The sequence below is a fragment of the Herpailurus yagouaroundi genome, unplaced genomic scaffold, assembly GCF_014898765.1.
Source record: "Herpailurus yagouaroundi ecotype Mexico unplaced genomic scaffold, PumYag 184, whole genome shotgun sequence".
NCBI lineage: Eukaryota > Metazoa > Chordata > Mammalia > Carnivora > Felidae > Herpailurus > Herpailurus yagouaroundi.
In genome coordinates, this window is record NW_024412415.1 from 18,431,921 (window position 1) to 18,457,650 (window position 25,730).

General features: G+C 38.9%; 1 protein-coding gene across 4 annotated transcripts in view; it reads right to left on the reverse strand.

The window, feature by feature from the left end:
* The window catches only part of ATOSA (atos homolog A), a 115,996-nt gene that overhangs the window by 77,554 nt on the left and 12,712 nt on the right, over window positions 1-25,730 (reverse strand). Inside the window, exons 1-2 of one of the 4 annotated variants that reach the window (XM_040492723.1) lie at window positions 11,996-12,108; window positions 10,520-10,636 (exon numbers count right to left, since the gene is read on the reverse strand). In XM_040492723.1, coding sequence (XP_040348657.1) covers window positions 10,520-10,535 — 16 coding nt within the window. In that variant the 5' untranslated portion in view covers window positions 10,536-10,636; window positions 11,996-12,108. Of the gene's footprint in view, window positions 1-10,519; window positions 10,637-10,963; window positions 11,223-11,305; window positions 11,758-11,995; window positions 12,109-25,730 lie in introns of those variants that run through there. The other 3 variants (XM_040492722.1, XM_040492721.1, XM_040492724.1) reach the window with 3 other exon arrangements.

Here is a 25,730-nt window from a genome sequence, read left to right on the forward strand (position 1 = left end):
TTGTAAAAACTGGCCACTATTGTAGATAGCAAGCAGCTAACTTAATACAGAGTTGGGAAGAAATGTACAGTCAGCTTTCACATGCTAATACCAGTCAGTTCTAGGTTGAATAACTCAGGGTTGATGTGTCAGGTCTACAACTTACTCTCAAATTCTAAAAACAAAAAGTAAAAATGAAAACTCCCTTGGGGTGCCTGGGTGGCTCAGTCGGTTAAGTAATTGAGTTCGGCTGAGGTCATGATCTCACGGTTCATGGGTTCAAGCCCCACGTCAGGCTCTGTGCTGACAGCTCAGAGCCTGGAGCCTGCTTCAGATTCTGTGTCTCCCTCTCTTTCTGCCCCTCCCCTGCTTGTTCTCTGTCTCTGTCTCTCAAGAATAAAAAAAAAAAATTTTTTTTAATGAAAACTCCCTTGTGTCTATCTAATCTACCACCCACCTATTGAGAGAGATAAAAGTGGTAAAATGTTGACAATTAACCTATGAAAAGGCATTTGATTATTAACTATATGATTCAACTTTTCTTTGGATTTAAATTTTTTACAAATTAGATATAAATTATAAAGCAAACAATGTAGGAAGTTTAAAGAAATTCTACAGCCAATTCTCTTGCAAACAGATTAAATCATAATTTTTTGGTGTATCGGTATCCTTTCATCAAGTAGAGAATATGATATAGAACTTCAACCTATAAAACGCCTCCAAAAAAAGCAATTTGCCAATATTAAGTGCTAAAATTACACATGCTTTTACTATTATAAATTTAGAAAGAAATTACCCACTAGATAATGTGACAAACTATGATACCACATCACACACACACACACACACACACACACACACACACACACACACACATACAAAAACCCTGCTGATTTGGTTTCAAAAATGAAAAAGAATTTTTTAGATGTCAGGGTAAGCTTTAGTTTTTTTCTTTTTTCTAAGTTTGTTTATTTACTTATTTATTGAGAGAGAGAGAGAGAGAGAGAGAGAGAGAGATGGGAAAAGGTAGAGAGAAAGAAAGAGTGAGAGAGTGAGAGACTGAGTGAGAGAGAGAGAGAGAGAGAGAGAGAGAGAGAGAGAGAGAATCCCAAGCAAGCTCTCAGCAAAGAGCCCGATACGGGCTCCAACTCAAGGACTGTAAGATCATGACCTAAGCTGAAATCAAGAGTCAGACACTTAATCAACTTGAGGCAGCCAGGTTCCCCTGAGGGTTAGATTTATAAATGGACTGATTTCAGATATTGATACCAAATTTTAATTTCATTCAAAAAGATATTAATTGGGTAAGTGGGAAAATAAAAAATGGAAACCACATACTAATTTAAAATGCTAATCCCCAATGATAAATTGGTTGCACTGCCAAAGGGTAAGTTTTTAAGTCCAAATAATGGTCATATTTGGAATATTACTTATAAATAATGTGAATTATGACTAGATTCACCAGGCTAGCCTACCAAAGATTTCTTATTCTATAATGGCCATTACTTGCAGCATTATGGAACAAGTCTAAATTCAAAGAAGTACAGGGGCCATGGTCCAAGCACTAAATCAATCCTGGGTAGTATTCTGGTATGAGGAAAAAGGCAATTTGGGGCACCATCTCACCACTTTAATATTTTCCATCAACCTCCTAGTGTCCACCTCTACATCTCAATCTCATTACCCCAATGCTGCTCTAAATGTTCACTGTGGTATATTATCACCCAGAAATCGTTGGTGTGTTCCAATTACCCACTTTTTCTCTCATTGCATACACATTATAGATGTGTAGTTCAATGCTGGTTTTGAGTTCCTCCAGTTAGATGTTGAAGAACACAAATTTCAGAGTAACATTAAGGATATGTTGATCTCTTACACCTGTAATGACTAGTCTTCACAACAGAGCATGAAAACACTCCTCAGTGCAGAGAATTCAAGCTGTGTTTCCTTGGAAATAAAACACTATCAATCCCTATCCTGTGCCAGGCATATGCTAGAGTGCTGAACCACAGATGCTCAGTTCATCTCTCCTACAGTCCTTAAAACTGATGGTGCTAGAATGCAAAGACATCAAGTTCAGATAGGCTATGCAATTCGCTCAAGATCATTTGACTGGTCAAGTGCTGAGGTTACACTTTCTATCTGCCTGACCTTATAGCCTTAGGGTTTTATCTCTTCCTGCTTCATAGCATACTACTAAAAAGGATCCACTAAGCTACTTTTATACCAAAATATGGCCATCATTTCAAGATTCTTTAAAAATGTTTATTTAAATATACATTTATTGATCTAGGTAAATCTCTAGTTAGTATAATTTCAGTCAGCATAAAAAGGGGAAACTTTCAAAATGGTAAAAATCAGGTACTATATGAATGCATGTTTACATGGAGTGTCCCCAACTAAGATACAGTTAGCTGTGCTTAGGCACACTTGGCCCTTTGCTCATCTACACTAATGATTAGGCTCACTGCGTCAACTAGTCAACGTATCTAACACTTCACAGTTTATAAAGTTTTTTGGCACATCATCTCACCTGAAGCTCAGAAGCATCACTTTGAGCCAAATACATTTTACAAAAGAGAAAACAGGTTTGGAGCTTAACCCAAGTCACAGAACTGTAACTGACAGAATGGGTCCCAAGTCTAAACTCTAAAACCTTTGAGTCTTTTTCCTATTAATCTACCCTATCTCTTGTACTCATAAACCTCAAGTTCTTCAACCAATGTAATCTCTCTCTCAGACAAATAGCCAACCAGAACAAATGTTGCATGGTGGGTAGATGGCATAGAGTTCTAGCAAATATTTGTCTGTGGATCATTTGTTAATCAGATATGTACCAACAGGTACCACCTATACCAAATAGCTTTTGCCTACTCCTTTGTTATTTTATAATGTTGTATTTCAATTCACTGAGATTTAGTCAATTTAAAAATATAGTTTTCCTTTAAGTCATGGGCAAATGCATTTTAAATCTATTTTTTAAAAAGTGGACATAGGGGTACCTGGGTGGCTTAGTCGGATTAAGCAGCTGATTTTGGCTCAGGTCATGACCTCATGGCTCCTGAGTTCTAGCCCGGCAATGGGCTCTGTGCTGACCGCTCGGAGCTTGAAGCCTGCTTTGGCCTCTATGTCTCCCTCTCTCTCTGTCCTGCCTACCCCCCATGTTCTATCTGTGTCCCTCAAAAATAAACAAACATTAGAAAAAGGGGGGGCTTGCCCTTTAAATAAATAAATAAATATAAAAATTGGGCATAAAGTTGTGATAATAGCCTAACAGACCATAATTCAAACAAATCCCTAAATTGGCAGAATTCTAATTGCTGTGAGTAAAACAATCAGTGATTGCTGACCTCTGCTTATACTCCTATTTGCTCAACAGTGAGACACCCTAGTCATTCATTCTTTCACCGAATATACATTAAGCACCTCCTATGCACCTACACTGCACCTACCGATTACAAGGATGTCTGCTAGGTAATGGGAATACAGCTGTGAACAAGAGACAAGGTGCTTGGTCTCAGGAAACTTAAAATCTAGTTGTGGAGACAGACAATAAACAAACATTTACAAAATGCAGTAAATACAATGAAGGAAACAGACTGTTGAGACACAGAACAATAAAGGACATCCAATTTAATTTAATAAATATAATAGCAGCTAACATTAACTGAACACTTTAGATAGGGTAGTCAGAGAAAGCCTCTATGAAAAGTGACATTTAAGCCAAGATCAGAAGAATGACAAGGAGCCATCCATTTGATGCTTAGGGAGCAAGGCTTTTTAGGCAGAAGGAATAATCCACACAAGGCCCTGAACGGTCATCAAAAACCTAAAAGGTAGCCAGTAGGGCTGGGCATGGTGAACAAGGAGAAAAAAAATGCAAAAGGCCTCATTATAATTTTATTGCATCCGTATCTTTTATATGAAAAGGAAAATAAGAGAAAACTCAGCTCCAATCATTGCTGTCTTTGGTATTACACATCGATTATTGTCTAATATTTTTGACATGGTTTTCACATTGTTACCCAGTCCATCCTGTTTCAGTTTAACATGAATGTCTAATTAATGAATGAACTATTCTCATTTTTCACCCATTTGAGAAAAGACAGAATTAATTATTGACAAATCAGTTTACATACTGAAAAAGAAGTACTGTTTCCAGATACCACCAATTTATTTTGTTATTACAAAATAAAATTCAGTATTAAATTAGAATTCTAAGATTGATATTAACTTAGTTTTTAACATCCTCAGCCTCAAATGGGGGAAACATAGTCCTATAATTCGATATAAAGTTGAGAAGACAAAAAAGTACATATAAATGTTTTTCATTTAACCATTTTTTCTATACTTGTTCATAATGCAGAATGCTCAGTCTCCATGGGTTTCTTCACCTTTTTGAAATGGAAATCACCTTTTAAGTCACATTCCCTGTACACACACTAGCCTCTCGATTCTGCCTTCCAATTATCTTTTTTCTCATGCTTCAAAGAAATGACAGTTTCCATGCACTGAATCATTTCCTTCTTACTAGATGATTGGCAAAAACATAGACAGGGAAGGTCTATGTCAATCCTGTTAGTATTTAATTTCAGAAGCTAAATCAAACCAGCAATTATTTAACAGCTACAGTGTGTCAAGACCCATCAGTGTAAATGGATGATAGACCAGCAGTAACTTTTTTTTTTTTTTAACGTTTATTTATTTTTGAGTGAGAAAGTGAGTGAGTGAGCAGGGGAGTGGCAGAGACAGACAGAATCCGAAGCAGGCTCCAGGCTCTGAGCTGTCAGCACAGAGTCTGACACAGGGCTTGAACCCACAAATCGTGAGATCATGACCTGAGCCAAAGTTGGATGCTTAAATGACTGAGCCGCCCAGGCGCCCCCTAGACCAGCAGTAACTTCTGACTGGGTATCACAGTGAGTACACAAAACATGTACAGTTGAATTAGCCTCTCTTTTGTCCTCTAAATGACTTAATTCTTAGAGTATGGCTTATAACAAAAGCAGTTCACATCTGAATGTTTACCATGTGCCAGCCACAGTTCTAAGAACACTAAATACGTGTATTTAATCCTGAAAACAACCGTAAGCAAGATACTATTACTTTCCTCATTGTAAAGATGAAGAAGGTGAGGCAGAGAAGATAAGGAGTTTTCCAAGGTCACAATACTTACCAGATCTGTTTTGTGTTTTCCTCAAGCCAATTTGGTCCCATTATCTTATAATGTCAGAGGATTAAAAGTATATACTTGAGCTCGCTTCAAACCTGAGCTAGCCCTCTTGTTAGCTATGTGACTTTGGGTAACTTACCAAATCTCTGTGAGTCAGATTCATTTATTTACAAAATGAAGGTGACAAAAACATCTACTTCCTTGAGCAACTGTGAAGATTAAATGAACGATATATGTCAACTATTTGGAACAGTGTCTGGCACATAGTATATATAAGAGTTAGCTGTTATTATTAACACTACCACCACCACCTCCTCCTGGGAATTTAATAAAAGGCTTATTAATCTAGACTACTTAATCTCATCAACATTTGTTTTCTTTTCCTCTAACAGCTCTCATTTCTATTGTTTGATTTACATTGGCTAACAATGAGCTATTTTAAGCAAATAAGCAAGGCATCTCATTCCCTGGGTAATTGTTTGTCTAGGTCTAACCACTTCTTTCCTCCTATTTCAGTTGCCTAGGAAGGAACTGGTTGAGGTTAATAGGGTTGTATCATATCCTAAGTTCATAAGCCACTGTTATACTAAGGTTAAAGCCTAAACTTGTAATATAATAAAAACGGGGGAGGGGAGTCTCTTAGTTTTTTAGGCTGCTGTAACAAAATATCATAAACTAAGTGGCTTATAAACATCAGGAATTTATGTCTCACAGTTCTGGAGGCTGGGAAATCCAAGATCGAGGCACCAGCAGATTAAGAGTCTGGAGAGAGGGGCGCCTGGGTGGCGCAGTCGGTTAAGCGTCCGACTTCAGCCAGGTCACGATCTCGCGGTCCGTGAGTTCGAGCCCCGCGTCGGGCTCTGGGCTCAGAGCCTGGAGCCTGTTTCCGATTCTGTGTCTCCCTCTCTCTCTGCCCCTCCCCCGTTCATGCTCTGTCTCTCTCTGTCCCAAAAATAAATAAACATTGAAAAAAAAAAATTAAAAAAAAAAAAAAAGAGTCTGGAGAGAGCTGGCTTCCTCATAGATGGCTGTCTTTTCACCATGACCTCAGATGGTGGAAGGGCTTTCTTTGGCCACTTTTCCTCCTACCCACCATCACTTTGGGGGGGGGGGGGCTTAAGATTTCAACACATGAATTTGGGGAGGGGACACAAATCTATAACAAGGGAAAAAACTATGATTGTACTCCTTTCAGTTTTAACCTCAAAAAAAAAAACCAAAAAACCTATTTGGTATTTGGTATCTGTTTGGTATTTTGCTTGTGAAACACGGTTTACACTAATAGTGTTTATTTAACAATCATAAATCACCAATAATATGTATTCAAGTATGAATTGGAATATAGTATTTTAAATTACTGATTTATTGATGATTTACTAGATTTTATAGGCAGACTTAGTCTTTTGTAATAGTTGATAAGCTCAGGTAAGTTCAGATACTCTTAGAAATGTCTGATGAAAAAATTGTTTCTAACAAAAGCATAAAGCATAGCAAACTTTTACCTTCAAAATTAAAAAGCTTTTTATTTTCATGCAATACCATAAATTTAGGACTCCAGAAATACTACACATGTATAACACAAGTAATTATTAAAGGTTAAAACCATAAAGCGTTTTAATTGTTTCAATGCAAAGGCCATGCTTTAGACTTTTAATACTGGGCACTCAGTATCTATCTAGGACCAGGTCCAAAGTTTACATCCTTGGGTACTAGGTGGATAACACTGTTGAACCTCCCAGCTGCCCAGCTCTAGTGAGCAGTTAACACATTTAATAGATTTAAAAATCCATTCCCAGGAAGTTTAGTCCACCCACGCCCCCCCTTATATTTTAAGCGATGATTATAACAAATGATAGTATAAAAAAATTATACATGTATGTCAACCACCCTTTCATAGTTTTATTTTCTCAGATGACTATATATTAAAAGCCAATTAAATCTCCTTGAGCTTTAGCAGATTGAACACTATGAATGCGAAACGTAACAAAACAAAACAGTATGAGGTTATTGCACATTTGATTATTTTCTTTCCTCAAACATTCTTTTGTAACTGGACAACTGTTAGGCATCTAAACATGATCAAAGGTACCATTTACTTAAAACCTACTATGTGTTAACCACTAACATATTTCATTCTAACAACTATGAGAAATTAAAATTATCCCCATTGTACACACAATCTGAGACTCTGAGGGATTAAATAATTTGATAGAAGATTACCTAGCTAGCAAGTAAAGGAACAAAGATACAAAACAGGTCTATTCCCAAATCCTGTGCCAATGATAACATCAAAGACTCATCTTTGGCTGTAATGCCCAAGTAATGTTACGCTACTACTTAAAACTTAAAAAAATAAAAAAATAATTTACCTCGGACTATGGTAAAATACTATTAACTATTGTTACTATATAGGCCAATGGCTACATTTAGCATCTTAAATTATCTCAAAGTACAGAAATTTTCCTAAAAGACTTTTGCTTAATCAATTAGCAACATGGACCAATGCTTTCCATAGCCTCCATAAAAATAAACTGGCAGACACTGGCTGCTAACAAGGTACTTTCTAGTTGTTTGCACTTTCTACTTCTACCAGTTGAGTTGTATGCTTCATTACAATCTGGTGTTTGTTCTCAAAAGTTATTTATAATACCACCCTATTTATAATAACTAATTTATTTAAATAATATATAAATCAATGAAATGCGTGCAAAAAAAGTTTATTTCTGTGAAAACTGCTGCATGCTTTGGAAAGAACATATGTGATGAACATGTATTCCCTCCCCTTCTGAAACAAATTCCTATTGACTTCTGTATATACAAAACGTGTATAAAATTGTGTGAAACATTAATAATTTTAAAATGTTTTTAAATATAAAAGATACCATCCTCACAATGCTCTGCAAGTCTTATTTCACTTTTAAGAAAGCGAAACTAGAAAACTAGAAAAAAACAAAACAAACTAGAAATCTTAGGTGCACATTATTGGTGTCATTTATATAAGAGCATATGAAACTCTGAAAAACTGACCCTATTTAACCCCCCAAAAGAACCCTGAGCCTGCATAAAAACACAGGTGAATTAATTAAAGCTGTTATATTTATGGTTCCTCACTGAAACTGACTTTTTAAACTAGCCACCCAACTACTTATTTAGAAACTCTCTGAAGCACAGCTGTATCCTGCTAAGCAAATATCTCAGAGTCTCTCTCTACACTAGAATTCACACACTTTACTCAGATTCTCATAGAAATCTGAAGGGTTCTCCTATTTACTCATTTTATAGAGAACTCAGTGTTAAGTATAGTTACCAAGTTCTCTAGCCCAGAGACCAAAAGCAGTGAAATTAAAAGGAGGCAAGAATAAACATTAACAGCAAAGACTGCTGACAGCAGCAACAATTAAATGAGAATTTAAAAATCAGATCTCACAAAAAAACAAAAAAGGAGACGTGATTTAAGTTAGAGGCAAAAACAAAAACAAAAACCCCAAACCCAAAAAGCTCATAAATTTAAATCTCTCTGTAGGGCCTTTCTAGCCCTGTTTTAGAGGTCTGTCCATACATCATGATTAGAATTGAAAATATTTTTGGCATTTAAAGAGTAAAGTTTCAATTATACAGAGAATTCACTCAGTTTCTTAGACACGGACGTAGAAGCAAATGAATTATTACTGTCATTTAGCTAAGTACTGCCCATCATGTGCCTTTCCAACTGCAGGTCAAGAAATCCATTCAATGGGTTGTGACAGCAGTTTTTAAAAATAGAAATAGAACAGAAAAGACAAGACCACACTCACAGAGTAAGGGTAAGTACGTTTTGTGAAAAGTTTATTTTTGTATTTCTATACTGTTTGGCAAAGTAAAAGATCCTTTAGGCCATGGGCCTAAAGATCCGTATCATCATGATGAAATATAATCATAATACTAAACTTGCAATTCTATCATTTTTACATCATAAGGCTAAAGAAAGCTACAATTTTCAAGAGAAAAAATTTATTCTTATTCTATTTATTCTTAATGAATAAAGGTATTTATTTTTCCTAGTAATCTGTATCAGCACATAACTAACATTTTATTGTGTTTGGTACCAGTTTTGGCTAAAATAGAGATGTGTGCAAATATTATTTTTTTTAAGCTGCTTACAGCCTTAAAGCAAATTTTAACAACAACAACAACAAAAAACCCCAAAACAAATAGCTGCTTTTATTTTATTTATTTTGACATGCAATTACTGATCTTGGTGCCATTTTTCCAAAGTCACTGATGTACTCTAAAAATCTCAACTTGGCATTCTACACAAGGAACCTGCTTAGTAACAATACACTTACTAATACTTCATGCATACATAGCTGATTTTTTAAAAACAGCCAAACACTTAAAACTAATTTAAACCACTAACTTAAGCATGGCTTTCTCCACTTCTTCCTGGTGCATTTTAAAAGGCACCATTAGCAAAGCCCTATTTTAAAACTAGAAAAGAAAAAGCCTTTGAATACACTTTGAAAAAAATAAGGAAATAATATTTTATTACATCTTTTAAAAAATGAGCATCTCATTTATATGAAGATAAATTACTATTTCCAATCCTAAAGTCTCAACTCTGTCATCTAGTCCAACTCTGTACCAAATACAATAATCCTCTTCCAACAACGTTCCGTGGAATCAAACCCGCATCTAAAAGTCTTCACTCCTAACTACTACTATATTAATAATCTCCTAAACTTGGTCCTTGTCATTAATCAAAAGGTTGATAAATTAGTGTTTAATTCCTTTTAAATCCTTGAAAAACAGAGTATACGTTATTCTCATAAATCCTGAAAATACAGGTTTAGAAAGGAAAGGACACATTTAAGGCTCTGGACTGCTTTGCAAACTTTTAGAGTTTGCCTAAAGCACAAAAATCAGCTAATAAAAGCACTAACAGTAATAGAACAGTATTTGTCAACTCAATCTTAAATTTTCTCAGTTTATCAAGTTCAAGTTCTCCAGTTGAAAGTTTGTAAACCGTAAAGTTGAAGTTAGATTGACGTTACCAGAAAAAAAAAAAAATTGTGACTCTAAAAACATGTCAAGTATTGTGGCAACGGATACAAATGCTGCTCCTGGTAATTTCATTTTGAGTGACACTAGAGTATCTCTTGAAATTACTACTTTCCAAACACTTCTGAAGAATATATCCTGCCATCTAGATTCTAACTCTGTCTTCCTTGTGCCCTCCTCTACCTCACCTGCTGGAACCTATAACAGAAACAAGTGGGCATATGTAACAAGCAAAGAATTGATCCTGCCAGAGAATTAGGTTAACACTTACAAACCGGGGCACAAAAAAAAAAAAAAAAGAAAAAAATCCTACTGAAGTAAGTCATTTACCTCGGTCTGGCTTCATTTTCACATCCAATTTCCACCCAAGGTGCTGTGAAATACACTTGTGGGTTCTTTCAACAAGCTCGCCGCTGATCCTGTGGCTACAGCTCCGTTTTCAAAATGCTGAAAGAGACCAAAATAAAATTAATCCGGCCAGGCTCTGATACCCAGACCTTGCAAGAAAACTACTGTGAACAGGCCTCTTCCTGGCAACTAACTGCGGTGACAGCAACCCTCGGCAGCTCCGAAAAAAGCAAAACTCTCTGTGCACGGCCTGCCCCATCTCCTCCGGACCCAGCACCCCTCTTCCCGCCCGTGTGCTCTCCAGGCCAAAGTGTCCTTCCTTGACACAGCGTCTCTGAACCAAAAGAAAGATCTATTTATAACCTGGAGGTACAGGCAAGAAAGAAAAAAAAAAAAAAAAGGTTCAAGCAACACGAGCTAACTAACCCCTTTGTAAAAAACGCCGCTGGGAACAGAGGCACCTCCGCACTGGCTGGTATAGAAATTCTCCGTCCAGGTGCCCGGGCGCAGGAAACTCTTCACGACCCCTAGCGCCTCGCCAGGAGCCCCGCCCGCCCCCGAAGGGCCTCACCTGTGTAATTACCCTCTGGCTAGCCTTCGTGTGGCAACCGCGGCCAAGTTTACACAATAAGAGGGTCAGAAAGAAATGCGAGTCATCTTCTCGCGCCCAGCCCCCAGCCCCAAACGAACTCTACGGGGCTGTCCCGGGTCGTCGCCCCCCCCCCCCCGCCACACGCCCCAGACCCCCCCAACCCTGACTGGCCCGACCTGAGGTGGGCCTGAGGAGGGGTGTTTACAGCTGGGCGCTCGCCCCTGCTCGGCGCAGCCGGCCCGCTGCGGGCGCCTTCCGTCCCTCCGCGGCCCCGGATTTCCTTCAGCCTCGCCGCACCGAGCGCCGCGCCAGCCCCTCTTCCCGCCGGAGAGTTGTTTTCATGGCTCCCTCGGCCGACCTCTGCTGACTAACTCTCTCTCCTCGCCCGTCCCAAACCCTCCTCCTCTTGGCACTTCTCTGCGCCGCTCGCCCAGCGGCTCACATCACACTCCCACCTCAGACCCGAGGCTCCGAGAGGCACAGGGCCGGCGAGAGCGGAACGTGGCGCGCAGCGGCCCCCGGGGCTGCGTTAGAGGACCATGGGGGCCCGAGACGACAAGCCCGACGCGGCTCCCGGGCGCCCTTGTGGCCATCCACCCCCGCCTCAGCCGCCGCCTCGCTTCACTCCCAGCGCTCAGCCCGTCCCCCTGCCCGACTCGCACCCGAGCCCCGCGGCCCCCGGGCTTCGCCCGCCCGTCGCCCCGGCCGGCCCGCTTGCCCCGCGCCTTTGCCAGCTCCTCGCCCGCCCGCTGTCTCTAGCTCTGGCGCCCCAGCTCCCGATCCCCCTCGCTCGCCCAGTTCTTTCTCTGCTGTTTGCCCTGTCAAAACACTGCCCGGGTCACGTGTCCCAACAACAGCCAACCCACCGCTCGTCACTTCCTCCCCGGCGGCCTCCGCGGCTGGCGCCCGGTTGTTATGGCAACACCCCGCACGCCCCGGGCCGCTAGCCCCGCGGCCTGCGTTTCGGTGCAGGTGCCCGACTGCTGCGCGGGCGCGGGGGAACGGCAGCTGCGAAGGGCTGACAGAGCCTGGGAGGCCCGGGAGGCGCGAGGCGCTGCGGCCCCGCTCGGCCCCTGGCCGCGCTGAGAGCCGGCTGCCGCGCGTCTGGGACCAGGAATCCGAGCTGCGCTATTAGAACACAGGGTGACTGGGGAGATGTCATCCCGGGCCTGCCCCAGACGTGGAGGATAATTATAGTCTCCTCCTCCTCCACATGGGATGTTGGCTCTGGGTTGTGACCGAGCCCCAGTGGATTGCAGCACACGGTGGAACCCGGGTCTAATGTGGCAGGAGAGGGGGCAGCCAGGCGCATCAAGGAGTGAGGAGTTCAAGAGCAAGAAGCCCCTCTCACTCTAGATTTTCCTAAATCCCTAGAGGTTTTAAGTAGAATTCGGAACCCAAGCTCCCAAGATACTCGCTGTGCTAAAAATAACTTTTATAACGTCTAAAACCCTGACTCATGGCAGGAAGACACTTTTGACACCATGTTATTGTTGAGGAGCTGTAATTTTGTTGTCCTATAACAATGTGACATGATGACATTTCGTGTTGTGATGTGTCATCACTTCAACACAAACAGATGACAAGGATCTGCAGTAATTAAAAAAAAAAAAAAAAAAAAGGCAGTCCTAACAAGGGCTGAAGCTATTAAGCTACTCAGTTTATAGACAAAGTACATAGGGGGTTGTGAGCTCAAAACAAAGTACCAAATCTGCAATGCTCTTGATGTCATATGAAAAGGTTTTTGTTTTTTTTTAATGAAATAATTTTGCATTTAAGAATCAAAACCGGAAAGTATCATGGTAAGTCTAAAGGTGATTTATTTTAGGGGCACCTGGGTGGCTCAGTCAGTTAAGCATCTGACTCTTGATTTTAGCTCAGGTCATGTTCCCACCCACTGGTGGGATCAAGCTTCCCATGGGCTCTGTATTGACAGAGCAAAGCCTGCTTAGGATTCTTTCTCTGCCCCTCCCTTGCACTCTCTCAAAATAAACATTTTTTAAAAAGGTGATTTACTTTATAGTTTTTGTACTCCTTTGTGGTTTCCAAAGTTTTACAGTATTACTTTTACATCAGAAATTTTTGCATTTTTTTGCCTTACATCAAATACATGAAACTTCAATTAAGAAAAATACTAATTTTCTAGATGTTTTGATATATACAGTAAAATCACATGGACAACTGCAATGATTAACCTTAACTCTAAGATTGTATCTAACCAAAACAGGGCAGAACATTCATGAGGGTAACATTTCATTTTCAGGAAAATGTTCTATCATGAAGATGAAACTTCTGGCAAATGGCAACAGTTCCTTAGTCTCTGTAATGGCTACAAATCTTAACTCCTAGTGGACCTGATTCTGATATTAGTGAATACTCTAATATGTAGTTTCCTTTGCGAAGTTTTACTTGTTCTACAAACACCTCTCGATTAACCTTGGTAATGGGAGACAGAAGGAACACTTCCAGATAATCCAAAATCCTAAATTTAGCACAACAGCTGGGACCAGATAACAGCTATTGTAAAAGGCTTAGTAAGTGAACATATCTGGAAGCCAGATCTGCGATTTAGCTCCTTTTCCCTCTGCCTATTTTGCAAAAGGTATAAAGACCAGAAAAAATGTTGAGAGCTGAAGTTGAGAATATTGGATAACATGGAACACAAATTAGAATAATTCTGTTTTCCATAATTCAGTTTTAATAGCACATAGATAAATGATGATGTCTGAACATTTCTTAGACTAACTTGAAGATTTTTATTAGGAATCCTAAATCTGTTTAACAATCGGAGATCATTATGTCAAAGGAAAGAGTACTTAAAAGTGTTATTTTTGACCCATTCTTCAAGTTGTTTCATTCACTTAACACACATTTACTGAACACTCATTATTTGCTAGGCACATCCTAGTCTCAGAATAAAAGGTGATGAAAAACAGGGTCACTTTTCTTATGGAGCTTACAATACTGACTATGGCATAGCTTTGGTCAAGTCACATTCGAGAACCTTTTTTCACCTGTAAAAATGAAGCGTTTTAACTCTCACAGAAGGTAATTTCTTTCCTTTCTAAAACAATTCTATTATTGGAGAAAACATATCCAGAATGGTTGGAAATAAGGACCCTCCCACAATGGCAACTCTAAGTGTTCGTGATAAATGTGTTTGCACTTTGGGGCGCCCAAGCAAAACAAACATCTCTGGTTCCTACTTGGTGAGGGGTAAGGGTCAGCAAAGCAAGGAAGTCAAAACAGCTGACAGGAATCCTCCCCTTTTTCTATCTGATTTGCTCTCCATTTTGCTTTCCCCTAGTGTTCCAAAGACGTATAATTAATTTCAAAAAAAAAAAATAATAATTCTTCAGCAAGGACGTAATCCCCTCAACTTTTACAGGTTTTGTTGTAGTAGTATGTAACAAAACCGTATTTAATGGAGGTCTCTATTAGTTCTTTCACTGAGGTGTTGAGGATAACTGGTTTGCCCACTTTATTAATACAGGGCTGTTACTTTACCAAGATCATGGAATGAGTCCAGGGTACCCGAATGAGCTCTACCAAAGTAGAGATGGGCACCCTTTTCTTCTTGTATCTCTAGCACTAAGCAGAGGACCTGGCACAGAATACATGTCAAACTTTATATTAACCAATAAAATTTTCGTTTACATGCCCCAAAACTGTACCCCGAATAGTGATTGACATTTTCTCTCTAGTAGGTTAAAGCTAGAGCATTGGGAAATCAGTTAGTGGCACAAACTTCACATGTGAAGGAGAGGTTTTCACTGTCCTTGATGTACTGTCCCGTAATAGTAGGAATGTCCTGGTTTGAATTGTGCCCCCCAAAATATTATGTTGAATTCCTAATCCCTATACTTGTGAATGTGACCTTGTTTGGAAATAGGGCCTTGCAGATATAATCAAGTTAAGCCCAGGTCATAATGGATTCAAGTGGGCCCCTAAATCCAACTACTAGTTTCCTAATAAAGTGAGAGCAATTTGAAGACAGAGGAGACAGGGAAGGTGGCCATGTGACAGAGACAGGAATGATACAGCTGCAAGCCTAAAGAATGCAAAAGATTGCCTGGAGCTACCAGAATTTAGCAGGAAACGAAGATTTTCCTCCCAAGAATTCAGAGGGAGTATGGCATTGCCAATACCTTGATTTTGCCCTTCCCACTTTCAGAACCATGAGAGAATAATTATCATTGTTTTAAGGCACTCAACTTTGTTGTATTTTGTTACTGTAGCCTTAGGGAACTTACCTAGAACTCTAACAATATTGCTTTAATTTTTTTCTTGGCTTGTAAATTGTATTGCGGATATTGTAAGTTTTCTAAAGTTCCAGGCTCCGAATGGTCACCTAAATATGGACATCTTCAATTCTGTAATAATTACAGTAAATCACTTGCAAATGTGAAAAAAAAAAAAACTCTCAAGTGTGGAAGAACAACTTTGACCATAGATAAAGGATGATCATGACTAAGTGGTTGAGAATCATGAATTGAAAATACACTATTTTAAATATGGTGAATGGCCAATCTGTTTCATCATAAAATAATGAACAGTACAATTAACATGTAGATAAAGCTAGTCTTGCATTATAAGTAAAAAAAAAAAAAATCGAATTGTGTACTTTTAGTTCTTGAAATAACAAGAGGAAAGGCAAGCTATCTTTTCAGAAAGCTAACTTGCTTCCAATGGTTCACTTAAATTCATTGCAGTTCATTTGTTTCTAAGGGAGAAAGATTGTGGAGTTGTTGCTAAGGTATTGTTTCTAATAAACAATCCTCCACCTTCCCTTAAATTGACTGGCTGGGTTTTTTTTTTTTGTTTTGTTTTGTTTTTTTGTTTTTGTTTTGTTTTGTTTTGTTTTGTTTTGAGGCTCCGGTTTGTCTACCTTCTATGACCACAAGTATAAGGAAATGAAAAGTGATTCTACTTCCTGTCTGCAGAAGTGACTGTAGTACTTAGAAATACAAAAGCATCTAAATTTCAAGCCATGGAAACCCTTAATCAGATTTGCTGAGCTGCTAGAAGTCTCTGAGTCATCGAGTTTTAACATCTTTTGAAAAGTTAGTAATTGTTCATTTTTGTAACAGTAACTGTGCTTAGCAGTTCACAGATATTATACATTTGATCCTGTTACCACCTTCTTATCTCGTGGATTAGGAAACAGGCTCAGAGAGGTAACATTCCCAAAGCTATAGTTACTAAGTAGAAGGAGTCTACTTCCTTTAATGAGCTCATTTAATGTCTTTAACATTATGAAGTTAAATTATTCCAAAATATTTCAAATGGGAAAACTAAGTCTCAGGAACACTGAAAATGGTTGCACATTTATAATGTCAACTGGTTTATATAAACTTAGGCTCAATGCTTTGAGGTACTAGTTCTAAATAAAATGGTTCTGTTTTTGTTTTTTTAATTGTTTTTAACGTTTATTTACTTTTGAGAGAGAGAGACAGAGCATGAACAGGAGAGTGGCAGAGAGAGAGGGAGACAATCTGAAACAGGCTCCAGGCTCTGAGCTGTCAGCACAGAGCCCGAAACGGGGCTCGAACTCACAGACCGTGAGATCATGACCTGAGCCGAAGTTGGACGTTTAACCAACGAAGCCACCCAGGTGCCCCTGTTTTTGTTTTTTACATATAAATTCCAAAGAGCAAATAGCCACCAAGTTAATAACAGTAGCTAACTTTTCTTGAACACTTAAGTGGTAAGCACAATTGAGTACTCTATAGGGATTAGTTTGTTTAATCCTCATGACATCCCTGTGAAGTATTATTATCCCTATTTTAAAATTAAATAAATAGGAAAAGGGAAGTTAATAACATGCCCGAGGTGAAGCAATTAGGAAGTGTCACGGCCAAGATTCACACTCAGAGAACAGGACTTTGGAGCATAAGTTCTTAACCACCAACTGGCATTGGTCCCCTTTAGTTTGGTTTTCCACCCCAACCCTGTACTTTAATGCCACTGAGCTCTTGCCACTTCCCCATCATGCATCCCTCCCCAGTTCCTAAACCTTTCTGGACTTTGAAGGCCCAAGTCCTACCTTATCATGTGTTCTAAAGCCCACACTCAAGTGTTTTCTCTGAACACCTATTTTATTTTTATTCTTAAAACTACATTTTATCTTTTAAGGGCAGAAATCAAAGGTGACCTCAAATTCCCTTATATTTCTTACGTTGAATAGCACCAGACTGGGCACAAAGACTCAAGTAATTTTTCAAGACCTAAAAGCCATCACTATTCTCTAGAACTGTTCCAGCCAGTCAGTAGCCACTAGTCACCTGTGGCTACTGAGTACTTCAAATGTGGCTGGTAAAACTGAGAAACACCATTTTTAATTTTAATTAATTTAAATGGAATGATGGGTTCTTGGTTTCAATAATAGATAACTATGTCTGGAAAAAGTTGAGTATGTGAATCTACCTTTTTCCACCTGTAAATTTTAGGGTATCTAAATACAGATCAATTATTTCTATTGTAAGTTTAGCACCCAAACTCAAAGTGTAAAACATACACCAGATTTCAAAAGACTTAGTAATAAAAATGAATGTAAAATATCTCTATTAATACTTTTACAATATTGACATGTTGAAATGATCCTATTTTAGATTAGGTTTCTTTTTAAATTTTTAAAATATGGCTACTGAACAATGTAAAGCTACATGTGTAGCTCACGTATTATTTTTATTAGGACTGCTTTAGGACAGAAGACATTTGAAAATCAGCTCTCCTCCTAACCAAGTGATGCCTTTCGAAGGGTGCAAATTTTGAGATTAGGGAACTTGCTGCTTGCTCCAGTCCTGTCAAGAAGAGTTCCATGTATCCTAACGGGCCTGGAGTGCACCACAACATGGTAAGAATGTACCTTAGATTTGGTAGGAATAGCAGTGAAATTTCCGTTAAAACACATGTTGGATTCAGTTGAGTTTTCACAGTTCTTTTTTGCCGCATGCCTCTCAGAGGCTCACACACAGAACTACCTTACCTCAAACAATGTGAACTATTTTCAGAAGTAGTGATGGGTGGACTTCTCTAAACAGCTCAACTCTCCATGAGCTGGTAGTGCCATTAAGTCTGTTATAAGTAAAATTACTGATCCTTTTCCTCTTTTCATCAGAATATATTAGTTCATTGCATTCTTTAAATTTTTTTTTTTCCAACGTTTATTTATTTTTGGGACAGAGAGAGACAGAGCATGAACGGGGGAGGGGCAGAGAGAGAGGGAGACACAGAATCGGAAACAGGCTCCAGACTCTGAGCCCTCAGCCCAGAGCCCGACACGGGGCTCGAACTCATGGACCGTGAGATCGTGACCTGGTTGAAGTCGGACGCTTAACCAACTGCGCCACCCAGGCGCCCCTAGTTCATTGCATTCTAATGATAATTCTACCGATAGTGCTTTTGATACTTAAAAAAAAAAAAAGGAATCCATACTATTTGACTCAAAAAGTAGATATAAACAACAATAGTAATCTCTATTTCAAAATGTGCATAGTAAACTAAATGATCAGATATTTCAGGAAAAAAAATCAGAAGCAGAGTCTGGAAGAAAAATCTTTTCTTAGGTTCTATTATCTTAGGTTAAGAAAAAAAAAAGTTTTCTAAGACCGCACAGAAATAATGCAGAAAACCCCAACTCTTTTTTACAAATGGAAAAACACATAATTGAAACTAAACCTTCACATATAACGGATAGAGCAATCTGTAACGTATTTTTAGTAAATCAAACTTCTGCTGCTTCTATCAGAACCCCAAAAGCTCAGTTCAGCATAAAGAGAATTCTAGAAGTGATTCTTTATTTGCCTGTTGTGTATATCTCAATAATTTCATACTGCCATGCTTCAGAGAGACAGGAACATTAGCTGCCTCTTTATTCTAAATTGCACAGGCAAAATTATGTACTTGCAACTCAGTGTAATTGGTCTTTATTTCCAAAATGTCATTCTTGTCTAACATAAGTGTAATTCAATTCAGCATTCACTGAACTTTGTATGCCAAATACTTTGCTGGGCTCCTCGAGAGACAAAGGCCAGAAAAGCTAGTACTGACCCCTCAAAAATTTTATTAATCTAAAAAGAAGATAGCTATGTAAATAAATAACTACAGCTTAGTTTTATTACAGGAAAAAAAAATTCACGCATAAAGAACACAGCTCAAAAAGAAAAAAAAAATCACTTCTCTCTAGGAGAAGGAATTGCTCAAGAAGGAAAGAACGTATTAGCCATGTTTTAGAAGATGAAGAGGAGCTCACTCGACAGGCAAAATAGGGTGGGATGGAGATGAAGGAAATTGTTCCCAACAGATGAAGCACAGCATGTCACTGAAGCATGACAGAACACACTTTGTTCAAGATGCCCTATTAGAAGGTCAGATTTAAGAAAGTTAAATGCAAATGATTAGGTACAGCATTAGACAAAGCCCCTTTTTTAAAAAAAATCAACCCCAGTTCTTCATCACCCCCCCCACCCCCCCCCCTCCAAGTTCCATGCCTTTCCCATATAACTGCAGTCTCTCTCAGTAATAGGTCAGAATACATTTCCCAGATCCTGGTTCAGCCATGTGACTTGCTTTGAGGAAAAGAATGAGGCTAAAATGGTGGTTTTGAGCTAGACCTTAAGAGGCCTTGGCTGTTTGCTCTCTTGTACCTCTGCTATTAACATGAGAGACACTTGCCAGGGCTACCCTACTAGTCCCTGAAGAGTAGAGACAAGTGGAATGAACTCTAACCACCTTTCCTGACCCACAGATCAACCCAGCTTTGATTAGCAAAACCCCCACAACCAACCCATATATCCACATCCCCGAGTATAAATTGTTTTATACAACTGGAGTCATTTGTTTTGCAGCATTATTGCAGCAATAGCAAACCAATGTAGCCATAACAGTGAACTTGGATTTTATCATGTGAATGACAGAAAACTATAAACAATTTTAACAGATAACTAAATTGTTTCAGAAACAATTGGCTCCAGCAACAAAGTGGAGGACAGAGATGGAAAGAGGATGGTGGGAGAGGTAGTGGCAAAGAAGTTATTTTAATGGGCCAACCCCAAGAGTATGCAGATCTGAACCAAGGCAAGGGCAGTGTAAATGGAGTAGAAAAGACAGACTGGAGAGAGATTTAAAAGGGAGAATTGATAGAAAAAAAGAGAAGGGAGCATTTTTGTCTCCACTACTCCATCCCAACCTGGCTTGGAATAGTTGGTGGATCAACAGGTACTAGTAGGAAATACAAAACAAAGATCAGATTGGCCACTGAGTGCTGGGGTAGGGGTAGGAAATAGGAGTATTTAGTTTTAGATACATGATGTCTGAAAAACCTGTAAGCATCTAGACAAACATTCTGAAGGTAAAGAAAGATTCTGCTCTGGAGATTGGGAATGAGGTCTCATCTAGGTATGTATTACTCAGAAACCATTAGCATACAAATGATGGCTCCCCCATGGGTGCAGATGGAGAGATGATGGCATAAGAGAAGGATAAGTGCTCAAATGTTGGCTGTTGCAGGGAAGTCAAAAGAAGGACTGAGAAATATTCTTTTGATTTCTCTATCCTGTTACCCCTAAGAGAAAAACTCTTTTTACAAATGGACAGAGGTGGCCTGGGCCCCATTGAACTCACTGTGTATTCAATAGCCCACAACTGGGAAATTCACAGTGTAGTTGCTTTGAATCAGATCACTACTTTGCACCAGGTCAGGGCAGCATAATTCTGAGAACAGTCAACAGATTTACCCTGAACACATATTTTGGGAATTCATTATCATCTGTACTATATCCCAAAAAGGCCATTATCCATGATCTCATGAAGTGCACTGGCAAAATCCAACATGCAGAGATCTCACCAAAATTGTTTTTCTGAGAGTAATGCACTTCAGAAACATTTTCTGATTTATAGGCATGTCACATATGAAAAACCAAGAAGATAAATTCTCCCCAGCTCTTATTCTTAAGTGCCCGTGTACTCAATTTCTCTTCAGTGTGCTCTATGCATGACATTTTCCTCCCAATAAGTTATGGCTTATTTCTGTCTCTTCATCAGGATACACTGTGATGATTCTAGGAAACATGCCAGGTATTGATGGCTTGTCTGGCAAATGATATCCACACAGCAAAGATATGGCAACATGAATATAAAATAAAACCAGTATGGCTGTTTGGATTGTTAGGTATTTATACAGGACAGACCCTGGCTGTGGCTTTTAATAGGAAAGTAGTTCTAGGCCATGCAAGAGAACTCAAAGTACCCGTCTCTTTTGTGGCCCTCTTTTTTATTTTTTATTTTTTTGCCATGTAACCCTACTCTCCTGGCCACAAGTGATTGAATGGGGTAATACCTGACCTGAAGAAAACACTCTATAGGCTGGCAAGTGGCCTGTGAAGTAGTTTAGCCCTAGAGAACTCAGCCCAGAAGGAATACAATATATCAGCTAGTGACTAGCTAATCATACTCTTTAGATGGTGGTGGTAGAAGGGTAGTCATGTGCTTGAGGCATACAGAGTTAGTTACAGCTGGAGCAGAGAGCAGACACAGAGGATTCCCTAACAGTGAGCAATCGAAAATTGAGTAAGAGACACCCAGTTCTGAAAGAGCATTAAGTGCTGTTAAGCCAAGGACTACAAGTAGACTGCTGGGGGTGTTTCTAGTCCCAAGTGATGGGAATGATGGTCCAATTTTCTGTGAAGCCTGGCTGTGTTTTCTGAGATTTTGTTGTTGTTGCTGTCTTTCATGGTTCTGTAAATCTTTCCAATAAACCCTTATAACAAAGGCAACCTGAACATCCCTAATAGTTGAAACTCAAAAATATCTCATACAATTTTATATTACTTCCAAATTATGAGTGAAAAATGTCAAAATACAGGGGTGCCTGGGTGGCTCAGTGGGCTATGCGTCTGAGTTAGCTCCAGGTCATGATCTTACTGTTTTTGAGTTAGAGCCCCGCATCGGGCTCCGTGCTGACAGCTCAGAGCCTGGAGCCTGCTTCACATTCTGTGTCTCCCTCTCTCCCTGCCCCTCTCCTACTTGTGCTTTTGCTCACTCTCAAAAATAAACAAACATTTAAAACAAACAAAAAAATATTTTAAAAATGTCAAAATACATTAATGAATTAGATTCCCTACAGATGTCAATCATTCAATCAACAATATGTAGTAATTACCTGCTATGTGCCAGACATGAACTAGCATTAGGAATTTAATAGTGAACAAGATTGACATGACTCCTGACTGTATGGTGCTATGGTCTAGCCTGGAATACTTAGACCGCTTGGCTCTTAACATGTACTATATGGACAGATCTAAACTTAATAGGTCTCAGAAGCTTGTGATCTACATTTTCTTTGAATATTCATGGTTTTCTAAATATATCACATTGACAAGGGTGTGGCATATGCTAACACTTTAGGGATACAACCTTTATATTAGAATAAAGTTTAGTTCAGAGGTTTTAAAGATTTACTGTATTTGGAAACAAAGCAAATGATAGAAAATGGGCCAACAAAACTTTAAACTATTAAGTAGAACATGGCCACTGAGTAGAGCCAGAAGGATAGTAACAAGATGAGGCTTGCAGAAATCAACAGAAAAGAATAAGGTGATGACATTTATATGCCAGCATTTTGCAACAGTGGTAATGTGCCACCTACAAATGAAAGTGAGCCCCCGAAGTAAAAAGGCCATTTTTCTTCGTCCTCAGTAAAAGATAAACTGAAAATTAATGGCATGGATTGCCCAAGATAACAAGGCTAACAATAAAGATATAGGTGATTCATTAACCCAGATTGAAGAAAAATGGAGAAGATGGAATCTGGTGCTTGGTGAAATTGAAATGTCAAGGAATGGACATTGATACATCCTGCTGGGAACTCAATAGTCAAGCAAAAATTTTTAATGCTGTATTTCTTAGATCACCTAAAATTAAGAGTAAATATATTTCCAGTGAAGGTAAGATGGTCCAGGGAGAGTGGAGAATTTTGGGAACACTGTTAAGGTCTTCAAAGTTTCTCAGATTCTCTAGCTATTATTTTATTTGGAGTATCAGAGGACTGATGCTCTTTATATTCTACCATTCACATTTTTTCAGGCTGTCTCTTCAAGATTCCCAAATCCCTGAACACCTGAACTTGTACTTGCTGTAAGAGATAGTCTGATTGCTATAGTACTGCTATGGAGATTATCTCTTAGTGTCTTCAATTCAATGGATTGCAGTTTCAATGCCTGCAGTTCTTTAAGGAAAGAACACAGATGACTTTAGAAATTATAGATGGCTACCGAAGATAATTTTAATTACCTCAAAATTTTATTTACCTAATTTTATACAAATTTGAAAATTAATAAAAGTAGGTATTATGGAAAATATAAAGTATAAAATGGAGTTGAGAACAGGTAGAGAACCAGACTAGACCAATCATCATCTAAGAAATACGATAGCCAGGGCGCCTGGGTGGCTCAGTCAGTTAAGCGTCCGACTCAGTTTCAGCTGAGGTCAGATGTCACAGTTTGTGGGCTTGAACCCTGCATTGGCCTCTATGCTGGCAGTGTGGAGCCTGCTTGGGATTCTCACTCTCCCTCTCTCTCTCTTTCAAAAGAAATTAATAAACTTAAAAAAAAAAAAAAGCAATAGAATAGCCAAAGATCTACTCCCAAAGAGTTACCAGACCCAGAAGACTTCACAAGTTTACATGAGAATTCTACAAAACCATCAAAGAACAGATGATTTCTTTGTTATACAAGCTTCCCAAAGCGCGCGCGCGCGCACACACACACACACACACACACACACACACACACAAAGGATAAAAAGCTTAACATTTCATTCTGAGACCAACATAATCCTGATAACAAACCAAAATGGGAAGTACTGTCTCTGTCTCCCCTTCAAAAAAAAAAAACAAAAAACAAAAAAAAAAACAAAACCACAAGAAACAACTCACATTTATAAACATAGAAGCAAAAATCCCAAATACAGTATCAGCTCAGAATATGGTAGTGTGGTAAAGGAATATATTACATCACGACTAAGAGAATTTATTGTAGGAATACACAACTGCTTCAAAATAATGAAGTCTATTTCTTTAGAACATTTTTAAAAAAGTTTATTTAACTTTAGAGAAAGAAAGAACAGGGGAGGGGCAGGGAAAGAAAGAGAAACCCAAACAGGCTCCCATCTGTCAGGCCAAAACTCAAAACAGGGCTCAATCTCACTAACCCGGAGATCATGACCTGAGCCAAAAATCAAAAGTCAGACACTCAACCAACTGAGCCACCCAGGAGCCCCTATGAAGTCTATTAATACAAATCACCACACTATCCATTTAAAGGAAATAGAAACCCAATGATCATCTTAGGCTGAAGAGTACACTTGCCAAAATTTAATTCCATCCCTATCAAAATGTCAAAGAAAGCTAGGAAGAGAGTAAAACTTCCTTATAGAGAATTCTACGTAACACTACAGCAAGCGTCATACCTAATCGTGAAACATTCAAAGCAAGAATTTCCTTGAAAGTAAAAAAAACAAGAATACTTCCACCACTGCTATTCACTATTTAAGGTTTTAGTTAACACACACTGAAACAGGAAGAAACCTAAAATACAAGTCAATGGAAAAGAGGAAACAAAACCTATTTCAGAAGTTATGGTTAAACTATTAGAACTAATGAGGAAATTCAATATAAGATCAATATTTGAAAAATTAATAGTTTCTAATACTCCAATAATAGCCAGTTAGAGAATATTAGGGGAAGGAGATCCATTCACAATAGCAACAAAACCATCACATCACTTAGAAGTAAATCTAATGAGGGGCGCCTGGGTGGCTCAGTCGGTTGTGCATCCGACTTCAGCTCAGGTCATGATGTCTCAGTTTGTGAGTTCGAGCCCTGCGTCGGGCTCTGTGCTGACCAAGCTCGGATCCTGGAGCCTTCTTCAGATTCTGTGTCTCCCTCTCTCTCTGCCCTTCCCTCACCTGTGCTCTGTCTCTGTCTCTCAAAAATGAATGTAAAAAAAAAATTTAAAAAAAGTAAACCTAATGAAAAATGTTAAAGACTTACATGGAAAAAACAATGACAGAAAAGAAGACAAAATAGCTAGAGAGACAGACAATGTTTCCTGGATAGGAAACCTCAGTGTTTTGAAGAGAAGGTTTTTCAATCTACAAAATCAATGCAATGTCAATCAAAATCTCCAAAAAATTTTTAAATGGAATATGTTGATTACAAAAGTTTACATGCAACACTATAATGACACTTAACACAGTGAAAGGCTTACACGAACATCACGTGAACTATTAACTAACGAACGGCCTCTTCAAGGCTTGCTTTTCATGCTCACATAATAAAAGATAGTAGCTGGGAATGACTGTGTGACTCGGTTAAGTGACTGACTCCTGATTTCAGCTCTGGCTCAGGTCATGATCTCATGGTTGTGAGATTGAGTTCCATGTCAAGCTCCACGCTGGGAGCGGAGCTTAAGATTCTCTCTTCCTCTGCCTCTGGAATGGTCTTTCCCTCTCTCAATCTCTCGCTCTCTCTCAAATAGAAGAGGAAACAAAGAAAGGAGAGACGGAGAGACGGAGAGACGGAGAGACGGAGAGACGGAGAGA